The sequence below is a fragment of the Corvus brachyrhynchos genome, unplaced genomic scaffold (genome assembly GCF_000691975.1).
Source record: "Corvus brachyrhynchos isolate BGI_N302 unplaced genomic scaffold, ASM69197v1 scaffold8, whole genome shotgun sequence".
NCBI lineage: Eukaryota > Metazoa > Chordata > Aves > Passeriformes > Corvidae > Corvus > Corvus brachyrhynchos.
The window spans coordinates 1,020,825-1,040,530 of NW_008240031.1; the positions used below are offsets into that span (position 1 = coordinate 1,020,825).

At 36.9% G+C, this 19,706-nt stretch overlaps 1 protein-coding gene across 1 annotated transcript in view; it reads right to left on the minus strand.

Moving 5' to 3' along the window:
- The window catches only part of DMGDH (dimethylglycine dehydrogenase), a 39,003-nt gene that overhangs the window by 17,506 nt on the left and 1,791 nt on the right, over positions 1 to 19,706 (minus strand). The window contains exons 2-9 of the mRNA XM_017743721.1: positions 15,113 to 15,211; positions 13,679 to 13,843; positions 13,024 to 13,228; positions 6,415 to 6,663; positions 5,043 to 5,241; positions 1,515 to 1,684; positions 1,185 to 1,338; positions 142 to 307 (exon numbers count right to left, since the gene is read on the minus strand). Coding sequence (XP_017599210.1) covers positions 142 to 307; positions 1,185 to 1,338; positions 1,515 to 1,684; positions 5,043 to 5,241; positions 6,415 to 6,663; positions 13,024 to 13,228; positions 13,679 to 13,768 — 1,233 coding nt within the window. The 5' untranslated portion in view covers positions 13,769 to 13,843; positions 15,113 to 15,211. The remainder of the gene's footprint in view (positions 1 to 141; positions 308 to 1,184; positions 1,339 to 1,514; positions 1,685 to 5,042; positions 5,242 to 6,414; positions 6,664 to 13,023; positions 13,229 to 13,678; positions 13,844 to 15,112; positions 15,212 to 19,706) is intronic.

Sequence of the window (19,706 nt, forward strand, 5' to 3'; positions counted from 1 at the left end):
CGTCTGACACAGAAACTTCTCCAAAGGATCTGTGTATTTGGTATCTGAGATATACGGGAATAATATTATGCTTCATTTTCCATATCTGAAACAGATCTTGTCTAAGTTCTAGATTACAACAGTTACCACTGTCCCATTTACCTTTGGAACAACATTTGCAAATAGATGATCAAGTAGCTTAACAGAGTCTGTGCCTTTTACTTTAAACTTGCCAAATGGTGACAGGTCAATCACACCAACTTTTTCCATAACCTGTTTATATTCACGACCCACAGGGTCAAACCAATTTGTGCGCCGAAAACTGGGTCTGAAACAGAGCATTTAGACACATAAAACACAATTTAGAAATTTTGTGCTCTTTTCAGCAAAATGTAGTCTTCAGTTTTTTCAGTTTAATAATCATCCAAAAGAGATAGACTTTCTAATTGTAGGTACCTTACCCAATATTTTCCTTAGTTTAACACAGCTTAATAATTAAAATCCTTTAACAACACAGAAAGATATGGGTTGATATTATATCAGCCACTTCGTATAATAAACTGAACTGTTCAAGTGTTAGAATAAGTCTGTCATGAGTAAATTTAAGCATACTTTGTTGATGAATCATTTATATAAGTTTAAGGTCTCAAAGGCTTAATTTCTGAACAGAAAAATGTGTCTCTTTATTCCTTTATGAGCCTCATTTAGATTAGGCTCCAATATCCCCATAGAAAATATTTATTTGCTGGAAACTCCCTGATGCAGGCAGGGTGGGCAGACATAGAGAAGGGAAAAAAATACCAAAAGAAGATAGGGCTCCTCCTCACCAGACACTTACACAGAGAAGAATGAACTTTTTCAAGAAAATATTATACTGTGCTGCTGGTCAAATAGTAAGAGATGGAGAAAAACACACGTTTATAATGAACAAGTTGTTTTCCAAGCTCTTCCTTGAGCTAGGTTGCTTCCTGGTATCTCAAACCTAGAACAGTTACAAGATACCTTCATGTGTGTTTTGAAATGTCTGCATTATCAGAATAAAATGTATTCTAAACAATGGAAAAAGCAAGAATGGAACATCAATCTAATAGATACCTGTTCCTGAAATTAATGATAAATGCATGCTTCTCATTTAATTTAAATTGCCTGCCTGTTGCTATCATGCAAATTTTTCAGGGGAGAAAAAAAAGTAGTCTTTCATTTACTTGTATCCAGTCGCATCTCCAGGCTTGTAGAACCAATGAGGTTGCTCCCATCCTGCATGAAATCCCATTGAACATTTTGACTTTAGCAAATCGTACAGCCCACTGGTTCTCTCTGTTGGTCTCCCAGCAAATCTTTCTTCTTTAGGGTAACCAACTAGAGTGAGAAAAAAACAAAACAAAACAAAACAAAACAAAAATCACCAAAAGCTATAGCATACTAAGATCATCATCCAAGATAGAAAACACATCTATAAACAGAGAAATCTAGATAGAGGCTTTGCTGCAATTCATCTTCAGGACATAAATGTATTTAAAAATATATCTTCTTACCAATGTTATTAAAGCCATAAGATTCTCTTGCTTTGGCTGCTGTGTATTCTGTAGTGGTCCACTTTCCATAGCGGTTTGGATCTACTTCTATCAGGTCAAATGGAGGTTCCCCCTCAAGGATCCAGTCACTGAGGTACTTTCCTATACCACCAGCATGTATAATGCCATACCTTAAAGACAGGAAAAAATCCTGCACTGACAAGTCTTTTCTGTTTTGCTTTTTAAAATCAGTACTAACATATACTACTAACATGGACCTCAAAGTATTTTAAATTTTAAAAGCTTTTTTAAAAATTTGCTCTGTTTTGTCTTATTTTCAAAGATTAAATACTGTATTAGTGGATATTTCTACATCTCCACTATCAGCAGCAGAATGTCATTGGTAATGTACAGCAGTCGCAGTTTAATGACAAATAATCATTACTACCAAATGATTTAAAACTTTTTTTGATACATCTATGATACCATGTCTTCAAAAAAAATTGCCAAAATATCTTTCCATCTAGGAGATGTGAAAATTAATTCTTAGTTGTTTGTGAAATGCTCCCATGAGCACAACAGAAAAATCCTTGAAGAAACAGTTGTTCCAAATCAAGTTTATATTAACAGGCAGCAATTAAACCATACACACTCATGCAGAATAATGAAGCTAAAACCAACTTAAATTCCTGGTCACCAACTTTGCAATCTGAATTCTATTTCTTCAGTTAAAATAGGCAAGGACCTCACCAAGAAAAAAAAAAAGAAGTAATCATTTAATTTTAAAGCATATGCATAAGAAGAATGAATCCGTAATATCAATGATATTACTTTGACAGGGTATCTTATCCATTATTTAATTATTTATCTAAATAAAATAGAAACATAAAAAATTGAGTACATGAAATAATTCTGCCAACTACAGTCACTACAGTGCAGTTCAGCACAAATCTTCAGACTCAGCGCAAACTTCTGTCAGCGCAGTGGATGCAGGAAGGATGAGTGTTTGTAAACTGCCACTACAGAAGAGTTAGCTGTTGCTGGTGTTAATTCAATTAAGCAACTTTTAGTTATTCATGGGTATAAGTTTTGGTACCATGAAAGCTTATGATGCCTTCAAGTACAGCTCCAGAAGAAATCTTAGCCAGTTCAAGTCTGCCTGCGCCCTTCACTGCAGCCAAAAGCAAAGGAGAACAGCAAAGAGATCGCTGTGTGATTGTGAGTAGTGACAAACCAAACACAATGAGGACTTCTAGCTTCAGCTGAGGACTGCTGAGCTGATGACAGGGTAACCCCAGGAGCAAGAGAGTGCAGGGGAGGCTGCCCAGCTACTACAGGTACAGCCCTGCTACTGGACTGAGAGGTCTCTGCATTCTGCAGAGTTTTGCAGCACTGACTGAGCAACCCATTGATTTTGGTGCTCTTAGCTGGGCCAACATTATCAAAGATTTTACATTACACAGGGTGCCCAAATCCCTCTTTACCTCTGATAAGAGGGAGCTGATTGTGTAAATACAACCACTGCAATTCTGCTGCACAAGAATGAAATATGTTTTTCAGGGATAGGATATTACAAGTAGCTCTAAAGAGTGATACAGTGTAGGAATCTCAGCCTTTTTATGAAGTAGAGAAAATTTCCTTAATGAACATGTACTGTTTTTCTCCAGTTTTTCTTCTCTCCTTTCGATCCCTGACAGATTAACTTCCCATTGTCCCTGTCACATTCCTGCGTCTTACTTATGAGTCGTTGCTTCTTATCCACTTTCAAGTCATTCCATTCCTATTCCTTCTTACCCACTTTCAAGTCATTCCGTTCCTATTCCTAGGAAATCTGAGTTTCGGCACACTGTGGTCCCTTTTCTGGAGTCTTCGTCCCGGGTTATGGAATGGTTTCACTGCTTTGAATTAAAGTTTTCTGAATAAAATCCTAGACTACTCTTGTTAATATTTTCAAAGCTATAAGTAACTAAAAATGAGAAGCATTGAGCAACCTTAATAATAAATAGCACTACAAACTCTGCGAACTATACTTAACTTCTTTGCATGTTAAAATGCCTAGCAAGCTGCTAATTTTAGATAATAAAAATCCTCTAATCTAAAAGCACTAAGTCCTCTGTCACAATGTCCCTGCTAGTTGACTGTGAGATAAGGATTTGCTAATGCACACAAAAAATTACAACACTGGTAGAAACACTGCAGTGACCCAGAAGCATAGAACAGAGAGTCAAAAGTCCCTGAAAAGCAAAGTAATCCAATGACAGCCACATAATTGTGACCTGTGTCTAAACATTTTGAGATTAATCAAACTCCCAGAACAAGTTGTTTAAAGAAAATTAAACATGTAACACTAGTCTTCAGTTTTTTTATACATGGAATTTGATTCTGCTCCCACTGACACCAACAAAGAAAAACATGCTCCAAAGTCTAGCCACAGAGCAACGAACTTAAACAGTCTTTTTGGTGAACAAGGTCTAGGCAAACCGCTTTTGTAACTATAAGTTCTGCAAATGTTACTGAAAGATAACATTATTTTTTTTTAAATCCAAGCAGCAAAGGTGAATACCTTTCACAATGAATCATTGCAAAATTACCAAGCTTTTTTATTTTGAGGGCCTCAGAAAGCACGTTAGTGATACTGCCTTATCTTATGATCTGAGGGTTTGTTTGGTTTGGAATGAAAGAAAACTGGAAAGAGCTGAGCTGGATTTTGAACAGCAAATTAGGCAATTGGAAAAACAATGTACACAGAATGTGTTCAATAACGTGCTTGGAATTGTATTTGGTTCATTCTATCCATCCTGAATCAATGGTCAAACTAAGACAATTAAAGAGATGTGGGTGTTTCACCACTGACTCCAGTGTAGCCATAATAAATACGATGTAAATCACGTTCAAGAAAAACACCATACCAGGTGGGAGAACGACATCAGTAAACCAGTTATTTCTATTGTTGCACTGCCCTCTTTACTTGCTTTCCTCCGATACTCTGCAATGTAATTTTTCTGCTCTACTTTCAACAGTCAGATACACTGGATTTGTATCACTAGAGCAGTCAGTCACATGCTATGCTGGAATGTCTTCTATTTGATACACTTTCAAGTCTTCACACAAAACTCTATATTGCACATTCATTTTTGTCCCACTTCAGTGAAACCAGTTTTACATGCAACAAACAACTGTTAAATACAGTGTAATTCAAAGCAAGAAGTAAAATTAACTGGAAAGTATACTTTCAAACTCAGTACTTTTGTGACTTCAAGTTGCTGCACAGACAGTACAAAGTACTACGATTTCTTGTTGCTTCAAAAAATGTCACAGATATTGGCCTCCACATTAAAAGGAGGAAACAAAAAATTACTGAGACTAGTGAAGTAAGAGAGAAGGATGAGCTTACATGATACAGGTTGTGGTTATTAAGACTAGTTCCAATTACATTTAACAAAAAATATGTGCAAAACAACTCCCAAGCCCATAAAAATGCACAAAGCTTGAGCTGACTACCATTTTAACAATATGACAGACAAAAGTTGTTGCAAAGAACTTACTCACCCAAAACCAATAGCTACCCAGTAATTTCTGACACCCTGATGTGGTCCCACCATAGGAAGAATGTCTGGAGAATAGGTGATAGGACCTGCAATTGTGTTTATGATGTCCGCTTTTCTCAAAATGGGGACCATTTCCATAGCAGCCTCAATATGCTCCATTATTCTGTCTAAATCAGACTCAAAGAGTTCTTTTCCAAAACCTGCACAAATATTTGACTCTTATTATATATACTTACTTACACAGAGAACACATACATTTTCAATACAGTTATGGTATCTATATATACATAAAAGTTTTATGGGAATAATCAGTGCATATGTTCAGGCCTTTGCCATCCTACACAGGAAAAATGGTGTGCATTAAACCCTAGTTACCTGCAGGATCAAGTTTATTTGTCACTGCAATTATACTATCCTTTATACATATTTGTTTAACCCTAAGGTCATGACAATTCAACAATGAAGTAGAAAGGAAGTGAAGACACATAGAAGCTTTCTTCTACATTAATAAGGCCCACGTATTTTTCTCAATATGCCAATAATTTGACGAGGGGAAAAAAGATAACTTCCTGTATCTGCTTATGATTTCCATGAAACCATATGAATTTCTGGGTATATTTCACCCCTCAGTCTGGGCTCTAAGCATGGTTGACCATTCTGATTATTCTGTAGAGGCACTTGATGCTACTGGAGACAGTAAGTTCAGGAAGCTGTGAGAGGGCTATCCAAAACTGAACCACGTTAACTGCCCTACCTTAGGAAATGTTGTGTTTTTTAATAACAGCAACAATAATGACTTAGTATAACTTTCTGTCTGGAAGTGAATGGAAAGCTGGAGCCTGGATATAACACAACAATTTCTAACGTTTTTGCGCAAGAAGCTGTATGACATAGGGTATTTTTGTCTTCTAGACATACCTACAGCTCTGTTGCACTTATATCCAAGCACAGCATTTTGTCTAAGAATATTCCTTTGCTGTTCCTATTTGACAACCACATTATCTCTGGGGTAACAATAAAGAGCCCCTGTCAGCATGCTGGAGAGAATTGTAACTTAGAAAAATCTCTGTTCAGGCAAAAAGGGCTATATATCACAGATTTGGTGACTGCCTCTAATCACAACACACAACATCACTTCAGGAAGTAGGCTAAAACTACATTGTAGTAGGCTTTTCTTCTGTTACATTTGTATTTTTATTATCTTTTATTATTAGAGTTAAAACTATCCTTGGAAAAAGTTTTTGCACTACAATTATGCACTGCAAATATTTTGTATTTTCCATCACATAAGGCAGCATGACAGCCTGGGATTTCTGCACATTTTAATGTGTGCTAGTGCTTGTTATGTTTAAAGATGTAATGTTCTTAATCACCTGGTGGGACTCCATTTGTTACCCATGACTCCTGCAGTTTCATCTTCTCCTCACTTTCATATGGACCAAATAAAAGACCATCCCTTTCTTGCCTTAGATAATATGACCCTTCTAAGTCACGAATCACGGGCAATTCTGTTTTTAGGGCTTTCACTTCAGAGATGGTTGATGTCACAACATACTGATGATGAACAGGTATGAGAGGGTGCTGCAGGCCAATCATCTTGCCTATGTCACGGGCCCAGAAGCCTAGAGAAGAAGAAAACAAAACCAAAATAAAAATATTCAAGCTCTAATTTCAGTGAATGGAAAATGTCAGTAAAGTATTTCCAGTAAACATTGTGCTTTTATGTATGACAAGTTTTTTCCCCATACTTGTAATTTTCACTTTACTTTTCATATTATCTAGTATATTTTTCCCTCCATAATTCCATGGCCTTTTTCCCTAATTATACTACTATATATTATTATAGTATACACATATTAAAAAATATGATTGGTAAATTATAAATTAGGCTTCTAAAAGTTCAGAGGATAATTTAATTAACAGTTCCACAAACCCCATGGCTTATTTCAGCAAAGTAGGTCTGCAAGGTACTCCTAGCAAAGTTAGAGACACTTAAAAACCAGAATAAATTAATTCACATCATAAGTGTTAACCAAGCCTCTTACTATCAACCAAATGAACTAGTATGCTTTACCAAGACAGTAGTCAAGTCCTAACACCCCAACAGACTAAGGCAGTACTTTTCAGGCAGCTGACCTCAAGAATTGGAGTTTCTCTCCTTGTTCACATGCATCATGTGACTTGCATTAATTATGTCACTCACACAGCAATCAATTCATTATTATGTTTGTATTGGTGAATAGTCAAGTGTGCTCTCCCACAGCTATCCAATTAGAAGTTCTGATACAGAGTGTGACCAGAAAATGCAAGCAACAATTTCCCTGCCTCCGAAACTGGCTCAAGATCCTTCATGCCTACCATGAGACAGAAGTTAGGGAAGACCTAATTCTCCTCTATTAAGGTTAAGCTGGTGAGGCACATTCACTTAGTGAGGCACCTGTGTCAGAAAGAAGAGAGTGGAAGCCACTTAACTGCCAAGCACTGGTTTGGGCTCTGCATCATGGCTTACATCTGCTGTGAGGCTGGAACATAACAGACTTGGGAATCAGACAGGTACAACTGGCTGGAATGGCAGCTGCTCTAAGATGCTTTGAATATCCCTCAGGCCCACTCTCCGGACTTTTAGATCAAGAATCAGATGTCTCAAGTGTGGGAGTGAAAGGGGAAAATCCAATGAAATAAGATTTTCAGGGGAGTCTGGTAGTGAGGGTTGGAGGAAGACAAAATGAAAGACAAAGAAGAGGTAGCAGGGCTTTCCAAGTAAAAGGCTATGTGCCATACAACACCAAGCAAAAGAAGGCAGGTCAGCCTGGTTCCTGTGTAACCAGCTGACTCCAAACTGCTTAAGACAAAATATCTCCAGCAAGATTTTCTACCTAACACAGCTGTCCCTTCTCCTGGGACATACACTTCATGCTGCCCAGCTTAATGTGCAACTTTTCTTTCTTTTTGCTGCTTACTTGTCTTAACCAAATTCTCCTACCTCTCTCTTCAATTACATACTCACCAAGACCTGGTCAAAGTTTCTCAGTGCCCTGGGGGCACCAAAAGGTATAAATGATCCTGAATAGCTTCAGCTGGGACTTCCACCCATACCCATGGGCACAGGAGTCCCATTCCAGGTCAGCTCAGGTCCTTCAGAACCTGTCTGAGCTGGTTTGATCGTGTGCCTGTTTACAGCTCTGTCACAACCATGCCTGTGCCTGGCCATGGAATACATTGATCCAGACCTTGATTCATGGACTACTTCTCAGCTTGACCTCAGCTCAGTCTCAACTCTACAGTCTGCCTGTTGATTACTGGTCACCATTTGACCTCGATTAGCGTCACCAGGCCTGTTTCTGACTGTGGCCTCAGCTGGGCTTCATCACTACAGATCTGGCTGTGCCTCATCTCCACAAGTCCATCTGGAGGCCTGGACTGCAGGCTGACCCCAGCTGCAGTTACCCTGCTTGGCTCCCTGTCCTATGGGGAGCAGCCGGCTGGGGAATACATTCTCTCACCTCTGGCATGGCGTAAAGCCAGGACAATTAGGAAAGTTGAATTGGGCTGCGCTGGCCTTGTGCCATTCCCCCATGCCAGGATGGCTGTCAGTCTCTTATATTACAAACCAGCCTCAGGGTCTAACATCCACAGTTTTTCCAAGGAAAATGTTTTCTGTGGTGGCTCATTTAACAATTACTGACAGCCAGCCAAGGCAAAGCAGCAGAGGAAATCCAGCATCACTTTCAAGAGATCTGTTCGGCTAAAAGCCCCTGTCCTGTCAATGCTAGAAACCAGCACCTGTTGCAGTCATCATTTTGCTTCTTTACGGCACCTCACCATTTGGACAAGACTAATTGCCAGAACACTTGTTATGCCAGTTAAATTGGTAGAGGGATGATCATGCCATAATCATATAGATTGAGTGATCAAAAACATCCTTTAAGGCTACTGAAACATGACTTATATTCTCCTATACAGAAGACAATGAAAACAATTGAATGAATCAGCATTTCTAGCACTTATGCAAGGGTTTCCTTCATTACACACAACACACGTGGCTAAAAGTCTTTAGAGAACTTCTTTTGATTTAGGCATTTCCATGTCGCCTATGAATAAAACTATTTTAAGGTAAGGTCAGCTAATGATCCACAGAGGAGAGGAAAAGGTGAAGTAGCAGAAAATTAGGTCTTTGAAACTTAGCTTTGTTTCTTTCTTAATAAGAAGAAATTTCTTAGCAATTAGATTTGCAGAATAACATTACAAACACAGCTAATTTTAAAATGTTTTTAAGTAAGAGACGAATAGTTTAAGTTTGTTTAAAATAAAATCTCCAGTACTGTACTTCTAAAAAAAGTCACACTTAGAGTAATTGCTTTTTTAATTGCTTAAAATATCAAAAGGTGACATATACTAAAAGAAAAATATTACAGTTTCTTTGTTTAAGGTTTTTGAACAAAAATATGGCAAAAGGAAGAATACATTTTCTGAAACAAAATTCTAATTGGAAGCAGATGTCAAGTCCTATCAGACATAGTAGAGATAAATGAAGGCATACATTATATCTCTAGGATATTTGAGAAGATTAAATTGTAGACACTGCAAACATCTGATGCTGAACTATTTCGTGTTAGTATTACTTAGCATATCTGCTGAAGTATGTAATCTGACTATTTCTTAGTTTTGAAAAAGACAATCTTCTACCACTACTTACATATAAATGGTTGTATATACAGCTCGTACATGTCTGAAAATACATGCTTATATACACCCATCCACTCTGTATATATAAATCAAATTCACTATTTTTGCAGGCTTTAATCAAACATTCCATTTTAAATAGGCTGCAAATAATTTCAGCAGGTTCAGCATAGTTACTTCATGACAGGGATTATTTATTAGGCATCTGCTTTCTTCTAAAACGGAAATCTCACATAAGCAACAGCTAAAGATTGGTTGAAACTAGTTTGTTCCAGTTCTGCAGCAGATGTCAGTTGCAGGGTGAGGCAGGGAGCGGGAGAGGGAATGTAAAGAACCTTCTGATGTATTTTTCTCTGCAACATGAGCCTAAAATTATACAAGTCATGATCATAGTGGAATGAGGCAAGGCTGAGAAAAAGAATGAATGTTATCTGAGAAAACATTTATAAGAGATGTGTTATACAGTATTGATTTTACATCATTAGCTAGAATGTTAAGCAGTATGTGCTTCAAATATTCATTTTGCTGAACAGTTAACTACACAGGAGAATTATGTAAATATATTGTTGATTTAATAACTTATTAAATAATAAAAAAAAATTATGAGAAGTTCACAAGGGTGCATTCTAGTATTTACAAATAAGTTCTGAAAAGCATTTACCAGAACGCCCTGCCTAATATCAACTTGATATATTAGCTAAAGAAAGATAACTACACCACAAAAATGTAAGAAAATTACTATGTCTGTGATACTTCATCAATATGATGCAGAGCCAGTAGTTAGGAATAATGAGTGTGTAGAAGTTTGTGGCCTAAATAAGTCTGATTGCCAAGAGAGCTGCCTTTCCATTTCATAATCTTGGATCACTTCCAGACCAATATATCCACACTGTGTAACAAATGACATAAGGATCATATTTGTAAGAGAGCTTGTGATTTTGTAATTGAATGCTGTTCCATAATTCATGCCTGAAAGCTATTAACTGGCAGTCCAAAGGCAATCAAATATTGACACCTCTCATTTTCCAAGTGCCTGACTTTGTGATCTATATAAATTTTTTAAATTTGGTTTCCCTATTTATGTGGTGGATTGCCGTCTAAAAAGCATACTAAACTCCTCTTTCTCTCCAAAATTCATTATGTGGGACTCATGAGCCAGCTTAGAGCCTCAGATCCTTGTTATTTTAGTGAGGCATATAGCAATAGCAGGTGATCACCTATGTATGGAAGGCATAAAATAAGAAAGTGCACTTTTCAATGGGTTTTCCAGTAGGTCTCTACTGAAAGCCTGGAATGATTTAACACAGGGCTGTCTATATCCAGACTCTGAAAGAAAGACCTGTAAAGCACATCCCCGGACAGTCCAGCCATTTTATCCCACTCTCTCTTAATTTCTCTCTTTTTTTCTGCTATCTCGAACACTACTCTTATTCCAGTCCTTACATCCTTCTTTAGCTATTTTGTCACCATGTGGCTACTCAGTCTCCCTCATTTGTCAAGTTCTGCCCCAGCAGCCTTCTCTTCCTTCAGATCCACTCCCATCTACCCCTCCCTTGCTATTACATATTACACCAGTCTTTCATGCTTAAACAGCTCCATTTTCCACTCAGTTTCACATACATGAGTATGTGAGAATGGTTATTCCTTGAGTATCCTTACTAATCATTTTGTCTGAAAAGCTCCTAGCTCCAGTTTCCTTAATGAAACATATCAGATACCTTCCCACTATGTCCCTGGTGTTATCCCCACTGCTGCCGTTGCCTTCCGGTTTGAGCTTCCTCATTCAGCCAGTCCTGCAGCATGTAACTATTCCACTTGCTGCCAGGGCTCCTAAACACCTCCAGAAATCTTTCCAAGGCATTTTGCTCTCCCAACCTACTCCCCTTCCAGTCCAATTCCCTCATAATTCCAATTGTCAATCACGGTATTCTTCCCACCAACAAGAAGAATCCCTGTCTCGCTTAACTTCTTCATTTTATCTGCCTTGCACTAGAAATAGGTGCTTTTATTTCTTTTTCGTGTTCCACCACAAATATGCAGAAAAGAATTATAAAGACATATTCTTGCTCTCAGTTCACTTGTCCCATCTGAGGGAGAAAGTCAACTTGAGACATCACAGCCTGCAACTGAAGCCTGATTATTCACTGCGATGGGAGGTATGCAGGACTAATGCCCTAAAAATGCAGATACGATCCATTTTGAGGCAGAGTCAGCAAAACTTTAATCTATATGGTAAATATTCAACATGTTTTCAAGTAATTGAAAACAGAAAATCTTCTACTAGGAAGCAGTAAGCATGCTTCATAGAAGACCTGCCAATCATTTCACCACTAACATATTTTTCTATGCTTGTACAAAGCAGCATAAAAATAAGTGAATAAGTTCAGATTGAATACAGGTTTTTAGACCTAGTAAGTTGCTTAGGAAAATAAACACAGATCCAAAGGACACTTGACCAAAAGCTCTTTGAAGCAGAAACATCTGTTTGGTTTCTTTAACATGAAGAATAACATTCGCATATGTAAATACAAGCTCCTTTGAGTTAGGCAATTCTTATTACATGCAAAAAATGTTAAGCCAAGCACGTGTTTAAAATATGACTCAAAGGACAACAAAAAATCTTCAGTTTCAAGGATATGTGGATAGAGCTAAATCTTAGACAAAGATAACAGTATGATAGGCAAGGTCAAATCCTCAGTTTCTTCGAAGAAACAATGAAGATATTTCTACTTCATTCGTACATTCCATCTCCCTTCCTAGGTATGTTTCATTACATTTTAGAGGACTGCATGGACTGTTCACATATTGCACACTGGAACAGGCTCCCCAGGGAAGTGGTCACAGCACCAAGCCTGCCACAGTTCAAAAAGCATTTGAACAACACTCTCAAGCACATAGTGTGACTCTTGGGGATATCCTGTTGGACTCAATGATCCTTGTGGGTCTTTTACAACTCAGGATATTCTACGATTCTGTGACTCTAGACAGTAGATTCTCTTCTACACAACTTACTGTAGACCAGTCAAGGTCTCTTACTACTAAAATCTAACAAGGCAGTCTGATTACTATCTGCTGGAGACAAATCATAGTAAATACTTTTAAAGCCCATTCAAGGGCAATTAATATAAGAGCTATATTTTCACCATACTGTGAAGAAATATGTGCAAATCACAAACCAAGTGAATGTTCAAAAACATATATATTCCTTATACACGTAGGCCACACAATTCAGTACAGGTTCTTTGTGTCAGCTAGTTCGTAAATTTGAAAAGCACTCAAATGCTTATATTAAATCCTACCTGCAGTATTCACAATTCTCTTTGCTTGAATTATTCCAAGTGGAGTTTCAACTTCCCATGTCCCATCTGATCGGGAGTTCAGATTAGTTACTTGGACAGGATAATTTAATTGAGCACCGTATTTTCTGGCTCCTGCAGCCAAGGCCATAGTTAGAGAATACGGATCAATGTGACCATCTCCAGGGTTATACAGGCCAGCTAACACCTAAGTGGAGGTAAAATACCCCAAATGAAAGAAAGTAAAATTTACCAAAATTAGATTGATTTTTAAAAAACACTTTCTTTCTTTCTTCCTTGAATACAATAAACTTTAAGAAGTCAAAACAAATTTTCAAAATATATGATAATATCAGCCTCTACACAACTTAACAATGGCCTATGCAAGTAAAATTGCTCAGATCTCCCATGCAAAGGTTGCAATGCTTTAATATTATAGTATTATAGACATAGTAAATAATAGTATGTACTCTAACGTACAGTACGCACTAAAAATTCACAAGATTCTGTCTTTAGGCTATGATACATCTATTTTTCATTGAAAAACAAGAATCTGTTGTACAATTTGTATAAAGAAAGGAGATCATCCATGTATATATCTGATAGACTAATATTTAATTGCATTGGAAGTTACATTTCATAAAACTGGATTCTTTACCTTATCCATGTTCAATAAGGGAAATAGCTCTTGCACTTTCTCAGGCGTGATTAGATATTGCTCTGTTGGGTGCCAACCAGCACGAGTCATTTGGTATTTGAATTCATCCACCCTAGTAGGGGTTGAAGCAATTCTGATACTGCCAGGCTGATGAAACCCCACAGGCTAAATTGAAGAGAAACAGCAAATTACTGAAAGAACCTTTACTGATTGCCATATATGTATTTTCCTGTGCTAAGGGAACTCTACAGGAATTTTTCCACTAACATCACTGAAAAAAATGCAAGTAAGCTAGGGGTCCTTGAAGAAACAGGCCTTAGATATAGACTCCTAGAGAAAACAAATTTTCAAGAAGTTACCGAATTAACTTCCTAAGTTAATGCAGACTATCTTCAAAACAGTTGCAAGAAGCATCTATTGAATGCCACGAGACATTCATTTTTACTAACAACTAATTAATATTTGATACATGCACTCACACACTTTCAAAACCAGAATCAGACACATCTCAAAAATAAGTATGTATAATATACTTCATTTTAAAGTCTATCATCTGCATAACTTCCTATTGACATGTTGCAGAATATATTTAACTAAGTGCCTTTATAAACACAATGAAATACCACTCGCCTTTTTTGTCTTTTTAATAAATTAAACATCCTTGCAGAGCTGGACACTGAATGCTTACTTTTCTTCACCTTTCTATGTTACCTCACAGGACAATAATAGGGCTGAATAAGTCTTTTACTGGAACTCACAATGATAATCTGATGTGGCACCTTATCTAGCTGAGTAGCAGAAAGAAGAAAAAAGCATTTTATGACAAATACAAAAAATATCTGTCATACATATATATGACAAATATTAAAAAGAATATAAAATTCGTAGACTAGTACAGTGAGGTTAATTCAATTTCTGCTGCCATCCAAAGCAAGCACAAGTTTAGTAAATTAAATCTACATGGCTGCAAGATGCCAGATGAAAAAGATGACCCCTGTGTTTCTCTGCATATCCGTTCCTTAAGTCACTAAATAAAAATACATCTCTGAAAGGGACTGGAAGAATTGCAGCAATCTTCTCAAGTACAGACAGCATCATACCACATGAATTTTTAAGCGGACATATTTAAGGCAGGAATGTATCATAATCAATCCATTCATTCCAGGTTTCTGATGCTATTTTAGCTCCTTTATCAAGTTAAAGTTGCAGACCCTCTGCTGTGTCTTGAGATGTTTTATGAGCACCATTTTCCTAAATTGTAGAGGGATCTGGGAAACTATCTACAAAATGTAGTGACTAGGCATGCAGAAGAATGTATTTCAATAAAAAGGGACATACTCCTACTTCACACCCTCATCAACTACACTTTTTTGTAAGACTATTACTGCAGTTGGTATTGCTCTGAATTAACACTTCAAAGGTTAAGGGGATTACCTGTCCAGTCTCTTCTTCCAGCTTCTCATAGAGTTTGATGCTGTAAGCGTGGATTTTCTTCAGGTTTATTCCAGGATGAAAATAAGTAGTTAAACCAGCCTCAGATAAGAAATAGGAACAACATAGATTAGAAATGCAGTGTTCTTTCCTGCCTTCCAAGAGTCATTTAAAAAGGAACTGCCAAGATACCATAAAGAAAAACAACACGCACAGGTGTTTTTCCACCTGTCTTTTCTCATCAAATTTGCCCACCCATGATACTGTTGCAGTTGTTCTCTCCTATAATTCCCTTTCTTCCTTGAATTCTACAGTTGACAGCTTCAAATGTTTTGAAAGACATGCAAACTTCATTTCTGATCAACTAAATCAAATTACTAACTCTAAATGTCCTGTAGTATGGTCTTTTCCTTCTTACAAATGGAGATGGGAAAGAAACCAAATCTTCAGAAAGACCAGATCTTCACAAGAGTTATTGCATTCCTGGGGTGTATGCAGCAGGGGGCAGAGGAAGATGATATTCTTCTATTCTCAACAGTTGTCTCATGTGTCAGTTAAAGAGCAATTGTTGCATTTTAGAAGTAGTGTAAGAAACTATTGTATATATTTTGTGCATCACTTTACTAGGTTTGACTTCAGAAATCTGTCAAGTTCTTTCAGATTCATGCAAAGGTAAAATCAAGAAGTTATTACAGCCTCTCCAATATTTAAGGAAACTATTCACCTGCCTACAACAGAGATGGCTGCACCAACCTAATGACATTCATAATTGTAGACATTTAGCCCTTAAAAAAACAGAATTAAAGTGCGTTACTGAAGTTAAGCATAAGCCTTTGTATGTCCTGAACTTGTCAATTCACTAATACCCTTCTTCAAGTGAGACAGCAGAAATGTAAAATTACCCTAGGTGTTCAAGATAACTGCACGGATTTAAATATTTTATACACATAGTGCATTTTGTACTAACTAAAATAGATCTTATTCATAGATTAAGGCTGCTTCCATTATGGGAGCTGGACACTGGAGTCCACCTTTTGAGTTCACTGCCATTCTGAAAAAAAATACATCAGGAAATTCATAGGTAAAAAGTGACACACATTGCAAAGTTTTGGTTGTTTCCTTCTAAGTCGCCCAGTATGTATAAACATTAATTACCCTTAATTTTAATGCATCAGCTCTGTTCTGTGTTACATGTTTTGAGAATTTAACTTTTAAAGCTAGTGGAATACCTGCAAACATATGAATAACAAAAGCAAGATTTAGTGGTCTTTAAAGATATATTTTAATTCCAACTAATTTGACTGTGCTAGAAAGCTATTAAATGTTACAATTCTCTATAATTATATTAATATATATGGTATTAATTAGGTCACACATCCTCATTCTTTCAAAACATGACCTCTTCTGTCCCATCTTTCTTTGTGCAGATTCACATCTAAGACACTATCTTTTTCTTCAGAAAGTTAGCTTCAAATTGTCCTCAGCAAATAGCTTACACTAAAATACTATTTCAATCAAAAAACATAGATCATATTCACTGACATGACAGGTACTCAGTATCTTCGTAGCAAAAGGGTCATTACTGTCTGGCATTACTGATTGTTTGTCTTGATGCTAGACATGGTGTTGAAAGCTGTTCCTACCTTTGTTCTTACGAATTTTATCTTTCTGATACCTCAATTTATCTACAACATCATAGTGCACTAGATTACTGAAATGCCCAGATAATCCAATGGAAAAGAGTGTTAAATTAATCATTTGTCAGTATCGTATTTTCCAGTTTTATCTATATTCTATTCACAAATTTGACTCTAAGTATGTTTGGCAATGTTCATTACCTCAACAGTCTTATTTTAAGAAGTGATCACACAAACCTGTAGGAGGGAGATTCATACATAGTAAGGGCCCCATCAAGCACAAAGCAGGCATGTTGTTTTCAGGAAGTCCCTGGGCTAAATTAATAGTCTGGAAAAAATATTCCTTGTTCTTTTCTTATTATCATATGGGATCATTAGCATCATACAGGACACAGCTGAAGATCAGATATTTGACTAAATGTGATTTTTATCTCATTTGATATGTGTGCCTTCACATTGTGAATACATTTATTTTACTTACCTTAGACTAAACCCCAGGGCTGTTTCACTGAAGAATCTTTAGCTAAAACTTGTTTGTTTCTCAAAAAATACATTCTAAGGGACTGTTTTCAGTCTGTACAGAATGAAGAAATAAATAAGCCTTGAAATATCTAAATTTCTTTAGCCATGTACAATGCCTAAGAGTAATTAATTTACTTCTACCTGCAAACCTTGCTACCTCATATTGCTTTTACTGTATTCTTTTATTTATGCAATGTAAACATTTTCTGGCCTTCTGTTATTCTTCTAAATGTAGTAATGTATCTTCCAGATGTAAGGAAATTCCATTTTAGTGGTCACTATTAATGTAGTCATTTTGAACTAAATGAGCCACAAATCACTTGCAATTTAGCTACAAGCCCATATATATTCAAGAGTATTTAATTGCAGGAATTAATAAATACTTCAATCTCTTACACTTTTAAGTGAAGAAAAGAATTTTAAAAGCATTTGATGCCTTTTGGGTTGAGCTAACAAATGTTTCTGATTTCAAGAGTGCAGCTGGGAGACAACTATAACCTGATTTCACGATATAAAAATTAAAATAATAAAATAATTATAATTATAATGAAACAAAAAGATTGGATGGGTCCTCAGGAGATCTCTCTTAAATTTCATATTCAAAGCAGGGGCAGCTACAAGATCAGACCACATTGCTCAAGATTTTTTCCAGCCTGGCCTCTGAGAGTCTTCTAAGACAGAGGCTGCTCTACTTTCCTAGCTAAGTATGGAACTTTGCATTTGGCCTTGTTAAATTCCATAAAACTGTCCTTTCATCCTTTCAGCCTGCCTAGATCCCTCAGCATGGCTGCCCTGCCCTTGAGTGCATTGACTACTCCTGTCAGTTTGGTGTAAACTTTAAACTTGGATGAGCATGTACTTCATCACCTACTCCAAATTACTGATAAAGATGGGTCCCAGGACAGATTCCTGTAACACTCCACTTATTTCCAGGCTTTGCTTAGAGTATAACCCATTCATCAGCACCCTCTAAGCCCAGCCATGCAAAAAGTCTTTTAACTTTCTAGTTGTCCAGCCATACAGACCATAACATCTTCAGGTAAGTACATGGATACTATAGGAGAGGGTGTCTAAAGTCTTGCTGAAATCTGTAAGTGATATCCACTGATCTCCCTTTGTCTAAGAATTCAGTGATTTTATAACAGACAGCAATCAGATTCGATCTGACGTGATTTATTCTTGGCAAATTTATCTTGTTCCAAATTACATTTTTTCTCCTTTTTGGACCTGGGACTCATTCCATGATTTTCTGAAGAACTGAGCCATGGGTAGCTGGCCTTTAGCTCCTCCATTCAGTCCTTTGGCTTTTTAGAGTCATACATACGCCCTTCTCAAAATCTTTGGCACCTCCACCAATTTCAACAGTCTTTCAAATGTGATACATCTGCAGCCTTGCAATGAATCAGCAGTATTATTGGATGCAGCCTGTCTGGTCCAATGTACGAGCATGTGCCAAATAACTCCAGTAATCCCTGGTTTGGTCCTCATCCACTGCCAGTATTTACTCTTCTCCTTTAACCCTGAGGCCTGAGAAACCCTGTCAGAGAAAACTGAGGCAAGAAGGCACTGAGGCCTTATTAGTGTACACTCTGACTGAATTACTCACCTCATTCAGCAACAGTTACTTATTTTCATTTTTCAGTCTTTTACTATTAATGAGGTAGTAGAAGCAGTTCTTGTTGCCAAATTTTCCTTACAAATCTTAAATATAGTTGAGCTTTGGCTTTCCTAACATCCCCTTCACATGCTCAGGTAACTTTTCTAAATTGCCCCATTTTCAGCTTTTTCCCGCTCTATCTCCAGTATACCATGTTTTTTTCTGGAACTCAGTCATGAACTCACTCTGGCCCAGCTGGCTTCCCAATGTGTCTACGTGTTTTCCTGAATTTCAAAGTCAACCATTCTTGCAGTTGAAGAGATTTTCTCTAGGCTTTACTCTATTTTTCTAAGAGATTTTGTTATTGTAGGTAAACATGATCCGGAAAAATAATTTAAAGAATGGCCACTTTGCTGTGAGAACTGAAACAAATGCTTTAAAGCATTTTTATAGTTGAAATTTTTAAATGTTGAAATGCTTATGCATCAGTTTTGTTCTATTTCAGTCAGTGTCAGATTTTATACTAATGCCATTATTAAATTAGCTTTCTGGAGGAAAATATTATCAACACTGTTATATACTAAATTCTTCTTGCAAGTTTGACCAAATTGTAACAAGTCATCATTTGTCTTGTGCTGTGCTTTACTGTCAGCAGCAAAATCAATTGCATGTTGCAAGAAAAAGTGTAATATAACGTATAATAACTTGCTCTGTTATACCTTTTCATAACTGGTAACATAAAAATGTGGACACTTGTGCTGTTTTAATAGCACACACGAAACTTAGCCAAATTTATCTCAGACCTGAGAAGTGAAAGAAAGTTTTGGCAGCAACATCAGCA